This window comes from Ostrinia furnacalis, unplaced genomic scaffold (assembly GCF_004193835.3).
Source record: "Ostrinia furnacalis isolate ACB-3 unplaced genomic scaffold, ASM419383v2 OfSCF3745, whole genome shotgun sequence".
NCBI lineage: Eukaryota > Metazoa > Arthropoda > Insecta > Lepidoptera > Crambidae > Ostrinia > Ostrinia furnacalis.
The window spans coordinates 648,968-672,028 of NW_021133984.1; the positions used below are offsets into that span (position 1 = coordinate 648,968).

Genomic DNA, 23,061 nt, shown 5'->3' on the forward strand with positions numbered 1-23,061 from the left:
TTTGTGCAGTCATCAGATTGTCACTTATTTTTGTAAAATCGTTCTTATAAGAACTACGTGAGATGGAATAATGTTTATACGACTAGTTTGATGTACCGTTTTCCTTACTTTTTTCGTTTCATTCTTTTGATAATTTTTGTATTGTTCTAATCTTAGGCTGAGTTACATCACCTAACTTTGACCGTAACTATGACGATAACCGGTGTTTTTTGTATGGAGTTTGTCAGATTTTTGACGTTTGTCAAAGTTAAAGTAAGATAATGCAACCCACCCTTAGAAAGACGTGGTGTCATTTTTGAATAATGAAAGTAGTTTACTATTGCTACTTTGCTAGAAAAAATGAACTTTTTAAAAGTTAGAACTCTGCTAAAAAATACGTTAGCAATCAAAAAGTAGGTATCATAAATGAAAAGCATCTTAATATCATCTGGATCTAACTCTATCAATTGGAGTAATTACCCTAATATTCAACAAAAAAAAATATTAATTCTGTAGTAGGTAACATTGACCAAACAGTAAAATCTATCCCGAATTGGCGCCAAATTGCTTGGATGACAAATTAACAACCACAGTTTTCCACAAAAGTAGGCTACTTAATTGTCTTCTTATAGAAACTTTAAGGTTGAAAATTGCCCGGCTACTTCCACGCTCTTTGACGACAGAACTTTGGAATTCTTCCAAAGATATCGGATTACTTTCATCATTGATCCGCTCACTTAGGCTAATAAATCTACGAGATTGCGATGTTCTATATCGTTTTCACAAATGAGATTAGACTGGGAATTTTGGATCGGTAGCAATTTTTGAGGCCGAGTGTACTCGTAGTGAGGTAGAAATAAAGCGCAATACACACTGAGCCCGCCGCGGCGGGCCGCCGACAAAGCCCGGTGACACAACCCGGCGGCCTGTATTAAAATAATCATGTCATGTCGGCAACATGCGCCCACGCGTGTTACCTACCCGCCGACATGTTGGCGGCTTGGGTACGCCTGCGCTCAGTTGCCCGGCGACGCTCGACCTGTAGTGACGTGCTTGTATGCTGACTGCCAAATAAATTTCTCATCTCAAGCCGCCGACATGCCGCTGACCAAATTTTCCGACTTGTATTAAGTACAGCCGCCAACTAGACCGCCGACAAAAAGTTGCCGACATATGTCGGTGGCCCGGCGGGCTCAATGTGTATTGCGCTTAATATTAAATATTCGGTATTAATCGCTCACAAGGATGTTTTAGAAAGTATTGAAATACATGACTCACTCAAGTCGACAAAATGCACCAAAGATTTCTGTATGGTCTTTTGAGTCATCATCCATTATAACAGTTTTCTAACTATAGTAACTCAGACACCCGATATGTGAAAAGGTCATGGGTCCAATCGGACCACGAGCCGGAAGGCGTAGTGTGGGCAGGCCTCCCACTAGGTGGACCGACGATCTGGTGAAGGTGGGAGGTGCCTGGGTGCGAGCGGCGCAGGACCAGTCTTTGTGGAAATCCTAGGGGGAGGCCGTTGTCCAGCTGTGGACGTCATTCGGGTGAACCGAACGAATGTGCGTCCAATACCCACCTGGGGCGATACATTTTTTCATATGCAAAATCCTAATAGATTATCTACTATTTACCCGACTGCGCCAGAAAGACAACGGTAAAGCTTGCTAACCATATTTCAAAATAGCTCTATTGTTTTAGTATTGACATCATAAAGGCATCATAAAATATAACCTTTGTCTACGTCAGATATTAATTTAATTGACATTTCTCTGATATCTTTTTCTAACTCACGATCAGCTTATATTGTCCGTCTGTCTGTCTGTCAATCCTTAATCATATTATTGCGAACTTTTCCATGTCAGTGGCCACAAATAAAGGCGGGTCGAAAAATAATCCGGTCAATAAAATGATGGAACGTTTGTTGATATATTAATTTACTTTGCTGTCAGAGCCTTATGAAGTTATTGGGATGTTGTGATATGTTTTTTCATTTATGTATGTTGGTAGATAACCAATTTATAATAACAAGAAAAGCATGGAAAAAATAGACGATAAATATTAACTTATGTTAACACTTTGAATCGTATCATTACAATATTTTACAACTAGCATCTCCCCCTAGACAGAAATAAAGGTGACAATGAGGGTTTTCGCGAATGAAAAATCCGCCAGATGGCAATACGTAGACGCGAGGTCCAAATGCTGCATGATTGGTTATTTTTGACATGACATTGACAGATATATCAAAATCCACCAATTACGCAGCAGACAGACCCCACATCCACGTCCCGCCATCTAGCGGATCTTTCATTCGCGAAAACCCTCATTGCCATTTCGAAATCACTTCGCTTCGGCTTTTGTTTTTGTTTCTAAGCTACTTCGCTCCGTGAAGCGGTTTCGAATGTTAATGTTTCCTAGAGCGATTTCGTCGTCGTCATCGTCGTTATTTCAGCCAAATGACGTCCATTGCTGGACAAAGGCCTCCCCCAAGGATTTCCACAAACCGGTCCTGCGCTGCCCGCATCCAGGTTCTTCCCGTGACCTTCACCAAAACCTAGAGCGATTTACTGGTAGAAATTAAAACTGGCACTGATGTTACTTTTCTAGTCAAATATTAGTTTGTTGTAGCTTAGGCTCCATCTATCTATAACATTATCTATTTTACAAATAAACTTCTTCGTCAATAAGGAATAAATTGCTAAAATGTATTTAAGTATTGCTAAGCGCAAAACTCAAGAATAGCTCATCCAATAACTTCTAATTATATTTCTCAAGAATAAATTGCTAAAATGTATTTATTGCTAAGCGCAAAACTCAAGAATAGCCCATCCAATACCTAATTATATTTTTCAAATATTTGTTGAAGCCCGAGCAAGGTTCATGAAGAGACAAATTAGAAAAGTTTCTGAGAAATATTTATATTTCAGGAAAAAATGTACGCCCTTTTTTCTATAGGAACCTATTTAATGTCAGGAAAAGGTCTTAGGACAGTAAGTTAAAAATAAAAATAACCAGTAGGTACTTAGGTACCTACTTAAATACAAACCAAAAATTAGTAGTACATTACTTATGTATAAACTAACTAACACTTAAGATGTACCAAGATGGATCTACCAAGAATAAAATATCAATGGGTGCGTCTTTTTTCAATAATATTTTTAAAGCACAGCTTTTCCAGATGATACTTAAAGGCTAGTCTCTTCTCCAGTCTTAAAAAAAATTAGGTATGGTCACGCTATTTGTTGTTTTAAAATTAACTTTATCATCATTAGTGGCGTCATCATCGGATTGCCATACAGAAGTCGCGTTATAACAGCTCTGGTGATGACAAATGTTTCTACTTCCTTCTTCCAACATCATACTCGATCGAAGCTTGTTACCTAAAAACTGACAGCCAATTCTAACGTTGTCTCTTTCTTTCCGCAGAAGATAGACGCGTACAACCACAGTGGGCCGTCGCTGCAGACGTCGGCTGCCATCGCGCTGTGTTCCATCGTGCTGGTGCTAGGCATCTTCGTCGGCGCCATCCTCGTTTGGAAGTGAGTGTTCTTTTGTTTTTGTTTTTTAATTGGCATCTTCTTTTTTATTAACGGCCAGAAAATTGTTTTTGTCACCAAACAGGCACACTGTTTTTTGGAACTGAAATTGTATTTTGCTTAGGCACACTGTTCCGTCGATATCACGTACCTATGACGTGAAAATGAAAATGAAAATTATTTATTTGCAGATTGTGGATACATTAACATTAACAAAACATTAGATGTAACATAATGTACTCGCTTTAGCCCGTGGCTTCACTCTCGGAAAGTCTTCATTAAAGGCTTCATTATTCTGACGTATACCTATACAGTAATACTGTTACGTCTCATCTCTCTCTCACGCCGTATTTTTTGACAAATCTAAAACCTTTGACAGTTGTTGTGTTACGAGTATGTAGAATAGGATAATAAATGTTAATGGCTAGTATGTATTTTTGGCGTCATTTCTTTATTGTATTACGCATCCAAAAGCGTCACATCTCTTTGATACCCGATCCAAATTTCAAAACTTTTATCACATCTATTCCAAAATCCGTCTCATAACTAACGTCTAGACTCTTTCTAACATAACAATAATTCTGACTATAACGATCGAACGTGCAGACCGTGTCGACAATGCTTCTGACAGTTTAATCGGCGCTTAACCCGTCGTCAAGTGTGTGGAGGCAATGGCCCGAGAAAGTTGATTAGAGTGCCTGTCACCTATTCGAGATTTAATCCTAGCTTTAGTTTCGGTGGTCCAAGAATAACGAGAAAGCGGAGAGCGAAAAATACGCTTGGAACTTTGAAAATGGCGCCGCGATAAACATTTGTCGGGTTATTTTATCGATTTGCTTGTTAAATCCATACATTTGTCGTCTAACGATGATAAGATTTTATCATGGCATGTATTTTTGCTCGGCTGAAAAATAATTGACGTTCATAATGTGCCAAAATTAAGCAAATATTTTTTATTTGATTGTTAATTTTGTTAGACAAGGTACTATCGTTAATTTATTTTATTAATTAAACTGAAATCGTGACGAAACACTTTAAAAGATTATTTGGCAAGCGCTCTTTGATTTCTGATATCCCCAAAGAATAGATTAATAACGTTTAAGATAGACCAACATAATAATATTTTACATTGTATTTTTCTTTTCTTCTTTTAATGGCTTCAACTTGTGATGACACTGAAAGTGCCAGTACTTATCAAGTAATTATAAATAGATGTTTTGTTTTTTGGCTGTCAGAAAAAAGTGTGCATTAAAAGAGCCTAGTCCATATTTTTTATTAAAAAAAGTTAAAGGATTCGGTAAAGTGGCCAGTTTTTTTTTAATAAGGGCTAAAAATCGGTTGCAAAAAGTTGCCAGCTCTCGCTTTTTCTTATAACTTAAAATGCCACTTCAAAGTAATTAGAAGTGTCACAATATTCGTGTCATAGAGTCACGGACAGTTTGACTGACGGATTTGGAAACTGAATATCTTCACCCAACTGGGCGTTAAGAATAGAACTGTTAATTGGGTGTGTTAAATTACATTCGAAGTGGAAACTGGCTTTATTAGAGTCTCAATTTGGATTGAGATTGTAATATTGAATACGTAATTGTTTAATACTTGTAAACAAATAACTGTGTTTTTATTAAAGCCCAAAAATGTACACAGATGAAAAAAGATAAAGAAAGATAGGTACTCTTATGCCCGTTTTCACCATCAATCCCTAATTTTTAAGTGACACCTATGAAAAAAAATGCCTGTTATGTGTTACCATAGGGGTCACCTAAAAATTAGGGATTGATGGTGAAAACGGGCATTAGTTTCTTATAATAAGTACGCCTTTACAGAATGATTATGAAGAAGAAATTTACTAGAGTCGTTTATGTTGTTAGATGCTCTTTGACATAAGAATCGATTGAAAGGTTAAAGTAGCTAATAGTCCAAATATTTCGTTGACTTTTCAGTAGTTTGGTATTAGATTAATACATGTCATAAAATCTATTACGTTCTTATTATAGTATCATTTATCTTATTTTTTTATTTACTACATACTTTGTGTTCCATAAGGTAGGCATATTTTATGATGCTCTCTACCAAATAATAATTCTATGATTCGCTACACGCTCCATGTGGCAACATCCTTATTATTAACCATATTGAAGTTAGTACAATTCTGCAAGATATAACAGCTTGTATTCCAACCAACATTTGCACAGACAATGCTCATCCGAACACTACCTCAATCTGGGGAGATTACGCAAACAAACATAATTCAGTAACTGTTTACATAATAACAATAAGCTGGGTAACTTCCTATTTGGAATCACGCCATTGGGGAAAGTTGTAGTGAAACAAAATGGCGACGGCATTGTGAGGGTTTAATTAAATGATATTTTTTCGATAAGATGCAAGATACAAAAAAGAAATACTTTTGTTTTTGCACCTATTGTTATTTTCTTTAACTTTCGTCTAAGTGGATCAAATTAAAACAAAAATAAACTAATCTGGAGAGCAGAAACTTGCTAAATCTAATTACTAAATCTTCAATCCCTATTAGTGTGTGTTTGATTCATTAATAAATCATCCGATACGCCAATGTGTAATGTCTAAGAGTAGTAGGCAATTCGGAATAATATTCCATAGATAATCTTCAAAACAACTAAGTTTAGAAACTTTGAAACAATGACATGTTTGGAAGATTTACGACGGTTTAATGATTAAATTTATCTCCGAATGCACAATGCCTAGCCGGTAGCGATAGCGAATTAATGTTAATCCTCAAATTAAGCGGTATTATTCATGATTCATTGAACAAATCCGAGTTATGGTGTCTGTAATATAGTTCTCGAATAGTTGAGTTACATTAACTAGGATCCAATTCTTTAAAGAGTTAGTCACCAGTGAGTACTTTTTAGTAGATAGGGGCGCATGTAACTTATTTGTGCACCCACAAGGTGGACCAACGACATCATAAAGGTAGCAGAAAAGCGCTGGATGCAGGCCGCTACCAATCGATCAACATGGAAAGCATTGGGGGAGACCTATGTTCAGCAGTGGACGTCCTATGGCTGAAATGATGATGATTATGATAATCGTTAAATTTCGAAGTTTTTGTGCAATAAAAAACACCGAATGGGGAGCATGCCGTAACCTCTGTCCGAACGAACCCTATATTTTTAAACGGTCAATGATCACAAAATAAGCGCCAACGGAAATTAATTTCCACCTGCCAGTTAAAAATAGCTTGACACGCCAAACTCGTCTCTATTTCTATAGTGTAATGATAGTTGTTTTTAGTCGCACACCTCGTTGCGTGACTAATTATGCCAAAATTATACGGAGCGTTTCCCGCCAACTGGTGATTGGGCGACGCCAAAATGGCGGGCCAATAGCGGGCTGGGGCGGATCGGCGCACGCGCATGTTGCGTCGCGACGGGCGTAGAGACGACAGCACGTCAAGATAAACATGTGGGACCTTATGTAGTTGTGATAGGGTTGATATTGCAACAAAATTATATAATCTGATGTGCTCTCGCGATCTCGTCTGTACTAATAAAGGAATGAATATTCAATATGGCTAGCAAAGTTCAACGTTGCAAAGTTTATGTGGGTTATAGCATGTAGCCTTATCCTGTTGATAAAGGGTCACACAGGAAACATATTTTCCGTTTATGAGTTCGATCGACGCCGGATCTATGATTGGTATCGGCTATTTATCAAATTAATTACATCCACACCTATTATTATCTATCATTCAATATCATCTATAGATTTCAAGAGGAACAATACGTAAAAAGCCAATAAACTATAGGTCTAATAAAAGTTGTCCTCAGATGTCAATTTTGATACAAAACCAGACAAAATCTGAAATGACACGATTCTGAATTTTGAAATTGCGATTTCGTTTCGTGCATAATTCTTACTCGTCAGCTTAACTAGTGCTAACTTTTGAAATAAACATTTTAGAATAAAAACTCTACCAATTTTACTGTAATTACTAAACCCTCGATCTGAATCAAGTTTAGGGACTAACCTTAGCTAAGGTTACCACTAAACTAGACAATCTGGTATTGACCGGATTGCAATAGATTACACGAGTGTGGTCACCATGAGTTCACGTTAGGTGTGCTCGCTAGCTAGTGCGTGAAATGAATCTATGAAGATTTTATTTCTTGAAAGTAACAGTTCTATCCAGATTTTATTAACAAGAATTGTGAAATTACACTTTCATGTGTATATTTTTGTAGGTTCAAACTCTGTCTGCTAAACACAAATAAATATCGTAAATGATACTGTGACATGAAAATCGAACTTCTACAGATTATTTAAGTTTCCGATTTCATCTTCAGCCACCCTTCCTAGCTACAGTCAAACACAAAATCTTAGCCCTCGACCTATTTGAAAACTTCGCAAATCAAAACCCACTAAACTCAAATGTGCAGTTTTTGCTTGCATTTTTTACAATTCCGACCTGTGAATGAAAGTTAGACGGCACTTGTAAGGGGTAGCGGACTTCAAACCGCGTAAACTCATCGAGGTACCCTCAAGCAAGGGTTCAGAACAATAGACTATTTACGGGGCTTTGTCTTGGGTTGAGAACCTAAGCACTTTTTTGAGGACCTCAGGTGGGGTCTATATAGAAAGCTCGCTGACGGGTGAGAAGCTTTTTGGGTTAAATAGAGGAATGTTTTTTGTTTTGAGGTTCAACTGTCGTTTTAATCAGTCTACGGCCCGTTATAAAAAGTTAGAAACTTGATTCAATTTCATCGTCATCGTCGTAGATTTTCGCTTCAGAAATCTCGCTTGAATTTGTGAACTTGAAATATTCAATTTGAAAAAAAGGTTAAATAATATTAAGTTGACTGGCCAGCGTCTGTGGAATATTTGTAAGCTAATAGGTACAAATCTATTGACGATTGTATTTTAGTGATTGGAACTAAATCTACACTAATATTATAAAGAGGAAAACTTTGTTTGTTTGTTTGTTTGGTTGTAATGAAAACCAAACTCAAAAACTACTGGACCGTTTTTAAAAATTCTTTCACCATTCGAAAGCTACATTATCTAAAAGTAACATAGGCTAAATTTTATTATGGGAAAAAATAGGGTTCCGTAAAATATGTAGATAATGTAGTCCATGCGCGCGAAGCCGCGGGCGGAAAGTTAATTAATAATAAAATAGAAAAGTTAATAACAGAAATCCATGTTTAAATATGTTTTACATAGAGTTATTAATTCGAATGAATATTTAAACCGTATTCAGAATCTTACGAGTAAGGAAGAAAGATTTCAATGTGATGTAGAAGTATTTCAGCACAAAAAGCTTTTGCTAAAAGCCTTTAAAGTCTGATACTGAAGGCTCAACGCTTTGAAAAGAAATACTAAGCTTTCTTTAAAGCTTTATATCTAAACTCTTGAGCGAAATGAGCTTTATTCATATGCAGCTATTTGTGAAATGTAAAGGAATTGCAAAATCATTGACAATCAATTGGTTTTTGACTTTATATTCGTGCTAGGTAAAAAGAAGTACAGGTACAAATTGTAAGAGATAAATTATACCATCGAATAGCAATATTTAACAAAACTTATTATTGTGAACTACTTACTTACTTATTAGCAACTAAACAATAGACGAAATAAGGAAAAACAAAAATACAAACTGTGCATGCAAAAATTATCCACGTTTCCGTGCAAATTAAATTTTCGAGCACTTATACGAGTAGGTACATATTAATTTGCTTCCATCAAGGATTGGAATCCACAGTCCGGCATTAAAGTCCGGTGCAGCTATCATGCATCTTGAAATAATTCGTTGCATTTTTAAATCAAAATGTGATATCATTAATTTAGTCTTTTTAAAACTTTGAACCAGCCAACAAGTATGGGAAAATCTTTTTTCCAACTTTCGTATATCCTCAGAAACTTTTCCCGCTTCTTCATGCATAACACACACGTATTATTATACCTGCAAAACCTAAACAGTCTAACGCAATCTCTCCATCTGCTCCTATTTATGGGCGATGTCTTTATTAAGCCCTATTGTCTCATTCTAATTATGGTAAGAATTGAACAGCGCTGATACCCGGCTAGGGTTGTCAGCTCGAAAAACAAAACCGGACTCTTGTGGCAGAGTATTGGGCTGACACTGTGTATGTTTGTTGTCGACACGACAAGAAGAAGTGGTTAATTTGGTCGGACATTTTAATCTAAAAGTCTAGCGATTTAAGTACATTTTTTAATAGCTTTTTAAAAGATCTAATATGTTCTAAAAGCCAAAAAATATTCATCATCGTCTTCATTTCAACCACAGGACGTCCACTGCTGAACATAGGCCTCCCCCAATGATTTACATATCGCGCGATTGCTAGCGGCCTGCATCCAGCGCCGTCCTGCTACCTTTATGAGGTTGCCGGTCCACCTTGTGGGTGGACGTCTCACACTATGTTTACGTTGCGTTACGAAAAATATTGCCTAATAAAAAAAAACGTTTTACTTGTGCGCTCGACTTTCGACTGGCGCGGTAGCCACATAAAAGTCTAACAAAATACCTACAGGCCAGATGAGAAAATATTTTGCCCGACAAGCCAAAAACCAAACATGTCCAGCTTTAGCTGCTAGCTAGCAAGCTGTGGCAACCCTATACCAGGCTCTTATTATTGCCAATCTGCATACAATCAGGCATTTGCATAATATCTCAATTCGTTCTTGTGAGTTGCACTGATTTGAATACCCACAAAACATTTTACGCATGGTAGATTTGGGGGACACATTGATGGGAAGTGTGGACAGCTTGAGGTATTTCAAAAAGTGTCTAGAGTCTAGACCAAGACTATTCTCACCTCTCGTTCCCGCCGCTGCAACTCCTGTGTAGCCAGGATGTACAGCTTGACCGCCAATAAAAACCCAACCAGTGAAGGTCAAGTTTGTTTTATTGGCTCGTAAAGAAATTAATCAGAATAACATTGGAGGAGTTCGAAGTTAGGTTGCCCAATAAATTAATACCTATTTGATCAAATACTAGTACTAGAATTTGGTGCACAGCAGAATACAAATGTTCCCAACTCAATTTTGAATATTTTACTCACAAACTTTCCAATACAATGTCTGTTCTTTATTTTTTAAGTCCGTGTGTCTCATAAACAATGTTAAGCTTATTTGTAACCGAAACAATGAAATCATATTGTTGTTAAGGAATTGCATTCTCGATTCAATCCCAATTCGATTTCACAACGACTGTTTGTAATAATCAGGTACCTACAGCATATGATTTTCAACCACCTGTTAGAAATTGTTATATTTTTTCCACTATAGAGACCATCTGGTCTAGAGTTAATCATCTAATTTTTATAATATTTTAAATACAGAAAAAAATTAGCATTTGAAATAACAATAAAAACTATCGATCTTCTTGATAAGAGTACAAATACAGTTGTAACTTTGGTTCAAATACTAAGAACTTGACGAAAATGAATCAGATTGATTTTATCGTAACCACATCAATCTTTTCAACAAACAATGAACGATACATCTTGTCACACGCCTAAAAATAATAGTCTTGGAAATAGAACACGAAAATAGAGTCTAATAACGTAACTGTTAGAATTTCTATTTTGCACGTGTTTGTACCACCTCTGATACGCTTCCAAACTTCGCAGACTTGATAAAACTGAACTACAATTTTCGTTTTGAATATCAAGATTGTTTTCGAATTTAAATAACGTTTTCGAACGTAGCAAAAGTTAATAGAATCTTTTACGAGTGAGAAAGACGTTTGAAGCAAAAGTTAGACGCAAACAAGCTGCAAGTGACAAAAACAAAGAAGAAAAGAAAAAGTTTTTAACATGAGATTTTTCTGAAGTTCTATCAGTTTTGGTATTACTTAATTAAAATGATTATTATTTTATTTCACCGTTTTGTCGGCGTGATTAATATACATACTTCTACAAAATTACAAGTGCCTATATTGCCTAATTCCCTAGTGCCAATAGTTTCCAAGCAAAACCTCGGACAGACAGACAAACAGACAGACAGACAAACAGACAGACAGACAAACAGACAGACAGACAAACAGACAGACAGACAAACAGACGGACATATCGAAACTATAAGGGTTCCTTGTCAGGACTACGGAACCCTAAAAAGCGTACTTTGGATTTGATATTTTATTATAATACTTTTTTTTTTCAAGGTGAGACTTCCTCATCGACAGAGTAACAGCTACCAAACCCTTAACCATCAACTTTTTCTTGACAACCTGTTCCGTTCCCGTAACATGAGACCCAAAGGCGTCAATCCCGGGCCGGGATAGGCGCCTCACTGACAGGACCGGGATCCACCGAACGGGATTAAATTACTCGCGTGACGCTGACAGGGCGTGAGTCGATTGCTTTCTGTCCGTTATTTGGACCACAGATTAGATTGTGTTTTGTGGACTTAGGTGACGGGCTAGGCTGATACCTACTCGATTTTGTAGAATTTACGAGCTGGGCAGTTATGGCTGAAAGCGTCGATTTTAAGTCACAGAAACTTATAGAACCTTCACGCTAACACTAACATCTTGCGTGGTCCTTAAGTATTTTTTCTATCTACTACCTGTATTTCGAATTTTGAAATCCTTTAAAACACTTCTCATGGTTTTTAATAAGACCCCTACATTTGATAAAGCAATAATTCGGACACGGAAAACACGGAACGGACTGAATTCATCCAAAATAATTACTCTTCTTTATATTTGTGATAAAGATACCTAGTTAAAATGGTTGTTTTGATTCCAAAATTGAGCAACATTTTTGACAAATCCCACCTAACGTGTTACACCAAAAAATGTTACAAAAAAAGTGTGACAGCCAACACTTTTTACATCGTCTAACATCGCACCTCATTATACCCGGCCAGTCTAAAGTAATTTCGACTAACGCCAATCAATCTCACAACGCGTCCCTACCGATTAGTAACGAGCCACTAATTATCGACTATCGAGTAACTCTATACCGGTTTCGTTTTGTGGTCATCGACAAAACGCCTTGTCGACATCGATGCGGTGTAGAGACGTATTATTGAAGCAGTCGAATCTTGAATTCGTGCACGAAATCAAGTCGTATGCGATACTGATTTCTACTTCTCCCGATTTATAAACTACTGAAAAGAAATCATGGCATCAAATCCATCATTAAAAAAAAATAACAAAAAAATGGAAACTAATAAGACATGCTTTAAGACATTTATTGAATCTTTGACAGATATTATAATCCGTTACCAAATTTTATTCTTTAATTTCTTTGGCTCTATATTTTTTACTATTTTCGCTAATGGTATGGTCAATGCCTAAAAGAACTTAACATACTAGCAGTGGATACCAATAAAAGTATACAATGACTTTAAAATATATTTTTAGGCACTCGTATGGGATTATGCAAATCCATTAGCGATTTGAAATTCGAGTGCTTCCAAAATACATCACCTGGTGTCGGATTCTGTGTGTCGTGCTCAGTCAGATACGTTTTGCGTGAGCATAGATTAGCCAATATGTACGGTTATAATGTCACAACAGTTATTCTGCTTCATTAGGTTTAGATGTATAGTTAATTTGAGCACATGTAAGGTGAAAGTAGTTTCCTTCATATTGCATTTAAAACCACATTATATTAGACATGTAACCATCCAAGCTTAGCATGGAACGAAACAGAATAAAACTATTTTACTGACTATTTTCACAATCGTCATTAAAAGATAGTGGATCACTTAGTTTATTTTCTAAATTTTCTCCCAAGTGAAAAAGATTTAACTAAATTCATATATTATTTATCAACATCAACTCAATAATATTCACGTAATTAGTAAGATAATTTCATAATGATTGGGAAAATTTAAAATTATAATCTTAATCTAAGCAATTTTACTCACATGTTTGACTTATCATCCATTTTGTAAAGCCTAAAGTGCTTTTGCAAATAGACCCCGATCTAATTAGATAACATTGAAGACAGCCCATTGAAGTATAATCAGCTGCTTTTAAAATTATCAATACCCATTAACTACTCGATAGATTTCTTCCACAGTACGGTATCGACACAATCGAAGAATCAATACGAGTTATTACTTACTAGGAAAGTTTACTCGCAACCGTCTGTACGTATTACCTTGATTTATTCGATTAACTTTATCGAATAGCGACAGGAACTTTTATTCCCATCACTAGTGCCGGAAAGGCGTATGTTTGATTTAACTTGACGCATTCTGTTGTTTATTGTGATTGAATTAAGAGTTACATTGGATTGTAGAGGCTGTAACAGATAATAAATGTAGTTTTATCTTTAAAAATGAGATAGTAGATAAGGAGCATAGAAAATTCGGTGCGATTAGGTATACTAAGAAGGTTGTGCATTGGTGTATTCAATTCAATTGTCAAATGACCAGCTCTTATTCAGATAAAGAAAAGCTTTTTTTTATTTATGTTGCTGATTGATTGTAGTTTCGATAGAGATTGATTAATAAAAATAAAATCAATATTAAAATATCTTTATTTGTTTAGACTAATTCAATTAGTTCTCACAATATGTCCTTCATCTTCATAATATTATTGTCTCATGGTTTTTTACCCTACCAGCGCTTTGAAACAATTATTTGGCAAGTGCCGAGAAGAAGTGCTGTATCAAACTCAGTCACCACTGACTGTCTTGATATTTAGTCATATAATATTTTAAAGCTTGACTTCACTGTCATTATCAAATCTGACTTACCTATTCAGTACAGTCCTTTAAAGGTTCGTTTAATGCAAAACAGACCCACCGCACACGCCAAAAACTTTGCTTTACTTTATTTGTATCCATACATCAAATCATTAGTCCAATGACCAAAAACCTGTGCTTTTTCCCAACGGCCAATGCACAGCACCTGTGCTCGCATCCGGACCGTGGGTGGGCGTCGTGTCGTCGTCGTGTCGTCGTGTCGTCGTTATGATTTAGTAACGATGTCTTTGTGGTATGACATTAATTACGATAGTTAGACAATTTTTGTATAAGATAAGAAAAACTTCGAAGAGGCTAACTGGTTTTAATATTATTCTCTTAGGTACTACAAGTTAAACATACTCGTACCTATTTATTTTTATATTCTCATCATACTTTGTGGATTTAGATTTTTTCGTAAAACTGAACGTTTTATTAAAATTTGCCCTGTATTTAGGTCCTACGGTATTTTTATGCTCAAACTAGCTTAATTTCATCATGAGAGATAGTGTAAATCAGCGCAACTAGCATTGGATAATAGCGTGTTTCTACACTACAACAATTTTAATTCCTGTCCATATGGTGACTGTCGAAATTCGCGGATACACAGTATTATCCACTGCTAGCTATAGCGGTTTACACTATCCACGAAGCCCATAAATGCCTTTTTAATATTTTTTATATTTATATTTACATAAATATGATTCAACTTAAGTACCTAGATCAGTTTCCAAGTTTTTTAAAATATCATAACCGCACCGGCATCACACATCTTTGCCTATTCTATTTCATAAATTGAGATATCCCTTAACAATTGATATATTCCTTTAATTAACCACTCCGGTTTCAAACATCTGCCTCGCCACAAACCCACCATTATAGTCCGAATTTAATAGACACATCATATTTGCTACCTGCTGTCTTAGCTTTTGTTAGATGTTTGTTATAGTATAAAAAGGCTGAGTAGGTTTACTACCAAGCCACTATTAAAGTCAATTTCTATTGAAACAAAGTCGTGACTAATTAGTTAAATTTGATGATACCAATCGATATTCGATAGATTTGAGTCTATGATATTCTTACTTAAGTGTCATTTCAGAATTTGGGTGTAAAAGCGAAAATATCAAAAACTGTACTAATATTCTCATGCGTTATTTTAAGTTTAATTTCGTCTTAAATATAGTTTTCTTCGGACTTACTACTTTTTAAAAACGAATCTAACAGTTTTTTTCGAGAATTGCTTTAAATTACTCTAAGAAATCATAATAGACGAATCTAGCAGGTACCTTTGGGACATTATAGAAAGTGAACCTACTGGTTGGCTTACACTGTTCACAATATTTCCTTTTTTAATACCATATGCTGCACAGAGCACGTGAAATTGGCGTATCTAATAGGTTTATAATGGCGCCATCTTGCTGTAATTGAAAGGGATCGCAGCTTTGTTCGGTCTACAATATTAAGTGAAAGACAGACTTATGTGGATGTGACGAGAAATATTTGGAATGGAATAGGTACTCATAAAACGCTCAGTGAGCCTCTTTGGACCAAAAATCTACTAATATTATGTGAAAGTTAATGAGGGTGGATGGATATTATTTGTCACTCTTTTACGCTAAATCTACTGAACGGATTTTGATGAAACTTTACAGTATTAATAATACTTTTGTAAATAAGAATATTTAACATCATTTGTAGCAATCTGTGACAAACCAACGCCTGTATTCAAAAACGATGCTTGTTTAAGTGAAGCTACAAATCGAACGCACAGCGTTTAATAGAGCTCTGTGATTGGTTCGTGTGTCGTGTCACCCTGTGCGACCACGCGCACTGTGAGACCTCATGGTAGGTAATGTTTGTGAATATGAGCGTGTATCTTACACCCACTAACTTAAATCTCATGAGCAAAAAATATGATCATGCATGTCATACACTCAATTTAATTTATTTGTTTACTTAAAGTAGTTTTTCACAAACCAAAGTGGAGTATCCTTATCTATCTACCCTGTTATTATAATCATATTAATTCCACACTTCCTGTTATAAAATCTATTGAACAAGGGATGCGACTTATAGAAGCGTAAATATTGAATAAAGCTTTGAGTGGGAAGAGGGTAGTTGAATTGTAGAAATTAAGATTGGGAATATCATTCCAAAATTCCTTTAAAATATTTGGTAATTTTTGAAGTACCTCAATAATAGATGGTTCTTACAAAAAATGTTCTCCTTCAATGCAAACCATCAAGCTTGATCCTGGATTATTCTATCTTCTAAACACAACCAGTCATCTTATCATCAAATCATATGTATTACGGAGAGGAGGCCGCGTACCGGAAAACGCAGCGTGGGACGTCCACCCACAAGGTGGACCGACGACATCATAAAGGAAGCAGGAAGGCGCTGGACGCAGCCAGGCCACATGGAAAGCATTGGGGGAGGTCTATGTTCAGCAGTGGACGTCCTATTGCTGAGATGATGATGATGATACGTATTACATAAAGGCGAGAGTAACTCTGTCTATCTGTTACCTTTTCACATATAAAACTCCTTATTTAGATGCTATTTGGAAAAGAGATAATTTAAAGCACAGAGAAAAACATAGCATAGGTTTTTATTCTAGTTTTCAAAGAGACACGCGCGTAATAAAGCCTTTCCTTCATAGACAAAGCTGCGGACGTAAGCTAGTCCCAACTAATATTATAAATGCGAAAGTAACTCTGTCTGTCTGTCTGTCTGTTACGCTTTCCCGCTTAAACCTCGCAACCGATTTTGATGAAATTTGGCATAGAGATAGTTTGAGTCCCGGGAAAGAACATAGGATAGTTTTTATCCCGGTTTTTGAAACAGGGACGCGCGCGATAAAGTTTTTCTGTGACAGACAAAATTCCACGCGGGCGAAGCCGCGGGCGGAAAGCTAGTGTTTCATAAATGTACAACAATGTACGCTACTTCTTGGTTAGAGTTTAGACACTGTTTATTTTGTTTATGTATTTTGATATGTAAATGACTGTAACCTGTATGTGTACTTATTGAATAAAATAAAAATAAAAATAAATCTAACCAAAACCTCTCCTTCTTCAACAGACACAAGCGGAAAGTGACGAACCTCCTCCCCTCCAAGTCTTCAGCGCCAAACCAGAGCACAGGGTCCCAGAGGAGGGCGCCCCCTCCCGCACCCCTCTACGAAGACCTCCAGGACCTGCCTAGAAGACCACCGCTGCCGCACAGGCCGGACTTGGAACCGCAATTAGAGGTGAGTCGGTTTAAATAATATTTTTTCGTAGACCAGAGGGCCTAGTGTGCGCGTCAAAAAATTACATTATAATATGTAGACGGATTGTACAGCGCCCCTAGCGGGAAACGTTCAAAAACTAAAATTTTCATACATTTTTTAAACGCTAGTGAGCGCGTCAAAAATGACTTAAATGTGTGACGGATTGTACAGCGTCCCTAGCGGGAAACGTTCAAAAAGTAAAATTTTCATACATTTTTTGAGCGCGTTTGATGTAAACTCACACTCAGCCCACAGATAAGCTGAGAGTTATCTTTAAATTGGTAGACCTTTAGGGTCCATGCACACTACGCTTCAGGCAACGTCGACACGCGCTGCTGCGCTCCTAAAATTTGCCTTGCTATTTTTAAAACTTAACTATTTTGTGTGCATAGTAAGTTTGATTGCGATAACATCGCGTAAGTACATAACGCGTTCCAAATTCCTATTGCATGAAACGCGGTGCCTGAAAAAGCTGCGCCCTTAGAGAATACTTTAATTAATAATGAAACACTACCTAAAATTATCATTTTTAATAAAACAGAGTAAATTTTTAAATTACATTATAATATTCATCATTAAATTATGTTACTTACTACAAACTAGATTAATCTATTGCTCAAAACAAGTTCAAATATCTTTTGATACCCATCAGCAATTCATATTTTAAATATCCAGTTACCAACTTAATTAAACAATAAGAAACGACTACAAAATTGGTATCTAACATCATTACAAAGTTCACTTCCAAACGCTTGATAGCTTTAAGCCAATTTTAAGAAATTCCCAAACTTTTATGATTAGCCTCCTCAAACATTTTCGACTGGTTAATCTACGAAATTACGTTTAGTACTTGCTTTGAGGCAGTAATTGAATTTCCAATTTATTTTGGCAAGATACCATGGAACGGACCATTAACCCTTTGCAATCAGTAACATTACTCCAATAATAATATCAATTAGTTTGTTTTGTAGATTAAAGCAAAGCAATTAATTCTAAATGCCATTAGTAATTGATTCTCAGTATCCGGTATAAATCGAAATTCTATATTTACCTATTTCTTAAAAAGTCTTTGAATTGGATATACTAATGCTGCCTGCGACTTGGTCCTCGTAGATTTAAGTTATAGGGAAAAATTGCAGCCCATAATGAACATCCATGCTCATCAATTTTTGCTCTTATATTACGAGTTACTTTAGGTAGGTACTCGAAAGTTTTAGAATTCCCTCAGTTCTGCTGTGATCTTGTAAAATTAACGTAAATTCCTTATTTTTCAGATGGTGGAAACAAAAAGGCCCAACTGCCCTGGAAGAGTCTTCGTCTGCGGTGCTGGTGGCACTTGGAGAGGAGGGAACACTTGCGGAGGCGACGCCTGCGGTGCTCCTCTGTACGAGGAACTGCCTCACAGATCAGACGACTCCCTCCACAGTGATGACCACTTCGCTGAAGACGAGCTCAGTCTTGTAGGCGAAGCAGCACCCTGCCGGACCTGCTCCAGACCACCAGCACCCCAATCCTTGCCTCACAGGCCCAGGCATCAACGCATGGACCGACGCCCTAAATCACTAGAAAGACGACGAACGCAACACAGAATGCCAAGGCATGTACATCCACCTGATCCTTCAGAATTCCACGAAGGAGTACTCCTAGATGCACTGCTAAGGCTGTATCCTCAAGTGGGAACAGTTGGAGCTAGACCGCAAGGACCTTTGCAAATGGGGGCCGGTGGTGCGTGGCCTGGAGGTGAACTCCCTGGTATTGCATGCTGGAGAGGACCTAGAGCTTCTCCAAAGCCTCCAAGCGGAGATTCCTCCTTCGGATCTGATTCCGGGTACAGCAATAATACTTGTGGAACCTGCGGAACGAGAGCGTCTTCTAGACATCGGTTATCAGCGGAGATACCCATGTCATGAACAAGTGAACTTCCATTTGTGACTTTCAATTGTTGTGATGGTTGAATGCCATGACTCTCCCATAGTGTGTGATGTTGAACAATCGAATTCACAGTGCAGGAATTATTGTAATCATTGCATTTAGTAGTTTACTTTCTCTCGGCCTAAGATACGTTCACGGCCTCAATTTCAATGCCTTCTAATATAGCGACCACTGATACGTTATAATCCACTGTCATTTCACCAATTTTGAACCCTTTAGGGACTACTTTTCTACAACTCTGTACAAAGTTAAATTTATTATCAAAGTAGAAGGTTCGTCCCTATTTAGATTTAGCAACTTCATTTCGAAGACTTGTAACGATCATTTTATTAGCAATTAAATAATGGTTTTGTACAAAATTCATGTGACCATATTTTTAGGTAGTGATATAGAAGTTTCGTCCTAGTAAGTTATTTCAAACTAGTCCTAAAATTATCACATTCATTACGAATTATTGATGATAAAATTCTACACGATGATTTTCGTATGAAAACTAAGAGTTGTAAAATTTTTGAATTTGTAGATATTGTAAAAATGTAGGTAAACGAATTACAAGAGGAATAGTAAGTTGAATTTTATAATCATATCATTATAGGTATCCACAATACATTAAAACACACCTCTAAATTGTTTTGAAAAGAAACTTTTTAATGTCTTGTTTTAATTTTATCACTGGTGCTAAACTTTTCATGTGTTTTATCTTCGTAAATTATACTTATGTCCTTTTATTCATCGACAAATGCTTTTATATTTATATTTGTAAACGTTTTGACTTAAAATGATTTAAATCATTACTTTTATTTTGTTTCTGACTCAACTAAAATTAACTTAAGTTTGTAAATGAAGTACATATTTTTTGGTGGTCCAAAAGTATTGTTTTTGTTTTCTGTTTTGTGTGTATAATTTAAGTGATATTTATTTTTTTACCATTTGTTTTATTGTATAGATTAAAGGTTGCATCACTTATGTATTACAAATCATGGACTGGTTTGTCCGATCTGTAAATTAATATGAGAAGCACAATAAAATGAAAAATAAAATACATTTTTATGAACTGATTGGTTTCATTTTAAGAATCCCTGTCTATTTTTCCAAGTTTTCAAGTATAGATTGGTATTTTTCTCAAATATTTAAATTAGACTTTATCCAATCTACATTAAGATTATGATCTGAATATTTTCTTATCTTTGAAAACCGATACAATCTTGATTAGGGCCCAAACATTACAAGCCCTATCCAGATTGTCTTTAACACAAAATGTCCTTTGAAAGCCCTTCTAAATTATTCATAAGAACAAGCTGATTATTTGGGCAATATAGCTAGACACAGTAAGCTAACCTAGCTTAGACAATGACCTTACAAAAAAAAAGGATATCAAAGAATTTTGTAGAGACTTTACGGAGGGTAGAACAACACTCGTGGCTAGCATATTATAATCAGTGAACTAGAATACAGGGTTATTTGTAAAACACCTGCAACCTAACAGAGCATAATAAATAACAAAAGTAACACGCACTTAACTTCAAATGCCTCCTATGTTCTTCTAATTAATTTCGTTGCAGGTCCAATGACAGTTTAACTTCCCCCGGGACAAACTTGACCTTCACTGGTTGGGTTTTTGTTGGCGGTCAAGCTGTAGATCCTGGCTACACAGGAGTTGCAGCGGTGGCAACGGGAGGTGGAAATAGTCCCGTGATTGCGATACGCATTCTGGCCTCAGCAATTATACCATGCCTCTGAATCATAAGAGTGAATATCCAAAATTTATAGTATATAAGTTAATCAAGTGTATGCTGAAGCTTCTGTACGTACTTGTGTTATTATTAGGCTTTTAATGAAGTAGGTATACTACTTGATTATCATTTGATGAACTCATCTATATTCAGGCGGCTGAAATCCAAGATGGAGTTTGACTTAGATATCGTAATTTCTATTAATAGCTTAGTTAATATTCGCAGATGATATTCTAATATTCAAAATGACTAATTAAAATGTGAGTAGATCTACAAGTCAAAAAATACAATTATTAAATTTAATTTAATTAGATAGTACCACAGAATACATAATAGTAGCAACAGAAATTGCACTCCTTTGTGTAGAATAAATAAAAACTTAATTTTAAGAAGCATTTATTGTATTTACGATTGGTAAACTTTAATCTAGTGGTGTTTGTATAATCGTACTATCTCTAAAGTACCTATTAATAAACTTCAGTGTTGCGATAATTTAAAATTGGACAAACAGTTTTAAAAGGTGTAGTGTCGGAAAATAGACACGGTGAAGTAAAGTTAATGTTTATTAACTAAAATATTTTTAATATAATTATATTAGCTAAAATATTTTTTTTGCTACAGTTTTTTGTCATAAGTATTCAAAATTATTTAAAAAGTGTAGTTTTTATTAATTATTTAAATTACTACAGTTAATTATTATTCCTAAATATTACGATTTTCCATTAAAGAAGGATAACAGTGCTGTTGGAACAATAAACCTTGATTGTGATGATGATCGACCGAGCGTGTAGAAATACGCGTGTGCTCACAGGCGCGTGGCGGCCATGACTGATTTGCAACTTGAAGTTGTCGCGCGCTGTAGGTAATTATCTCGGCCGGCATAGGCGAGTGACGGAGGCCTGATAGTACATTATACAGTAGAATACGGACAAAGTATAACGGGTACTAGGCAAAAAACAACATGAGGGTAGAAATAAATTTAATTCTACTTAACAATCGCAACCGGCAACACAGCTCAGTCAGCCTGTGACCGCGGTCGGTGTTACACGTATTAAATGCACCTATTACCTAACATAGTGTATCGCGTTAATTCCCGTACTAAGTTAACTCTTACAACAAAAAAGTTTAAATTATAGTGTTCAGTGATCATAGTGTTCTATGCAGCTCCAGTTTATGACGTCATTGTTCAACGCATCGGGTGGTCCGCGCTCCTGAAAACAAGAAAGGTCAAGGTAAGTTAAAAAGCTTTATGTTTGCATGAAATATAGAGATTTATTATTATTTAAAGAAGCAACAAAGATATTAAAATAAAATTAGGATTATTAGTAGGTAAGGGAAATACATCTGTAGTGGTTAACAAAAATAAACTCAAGCTAAAATCATGACAATTTTCAGCAGGAAAACTATGTAGAAAGCCATACTATATAACTATTCTGGACTTATTACAAAAAGTTAGACGCCCGTTGAACACTTATTTAATTGTCATTTAGTATGGAAATGACATTTTAACAATATTCACCGCGTGTTTTACTTTTTTGCAATAAGGTTATGGGGCTTGATTCTAAAACAGCTAAGCCGTTAATACTATGTAACAAAATTCTTGTTTCAAAAAACCTTCATGGAATAATCAATCAAGACTGGTATCTTCAAAGAAAGTATTATTTTAAACTAGCGGCCGCCCGCGACTTCGTACGCGTGGATCCCGTTTTAGCCCCTTCATCTATGTATCTTACGCGGTTTAGATTTTTTCATACAAATGTTTTTTCCTGCTAACTCCCGTTCCCGTGGGAATTTTGCAATACCCTGTTGTAACTAAGCTTTAAGTTAACTAAGGTACCTGCATGGCAAATATCAAGCGTCTAACTTAAGCGGTTTAGATTTTTCATACAAAA

At 36.0% G+C, this 23,061-nt stretch overlaps 1 protein-coding gene across 3 annotated transcripts in view; it reads left to right on the forward strand.

Moving 5' to 3' along the window:
- The window catches only part of pxb (putative Hedgehog signaling attenuator pxb), a 179,444-nt gene extending 158,994 nt beyond the window's left edge, over positions 1-20,450 (forward strand). For all 3 annotated transcript variants that reach the window (XM_028312035.1, XM_028312036.1, XM_028312034.1), the window contains 3 exons: positions 3,415-3,527; positions 17,315-17,483; positions 18,779-20,450. In XM_028312035.1, the coding sequence (XP_028167836.1) occupies positions 3,415-3,527; positions 17,315-17,483; positions 18,779-19,414 (918 nt within the window). In that variant the 3' untranslated portion in view covers positions 19,415-20,450. The remainder of the gene's footprint in view (positions 1-3,414; positions 3,528-17,314; positions 17,484-18,778) is intronic.
- Positions 20,451-23,061: the final 2,611 nt, after the last annotated feature.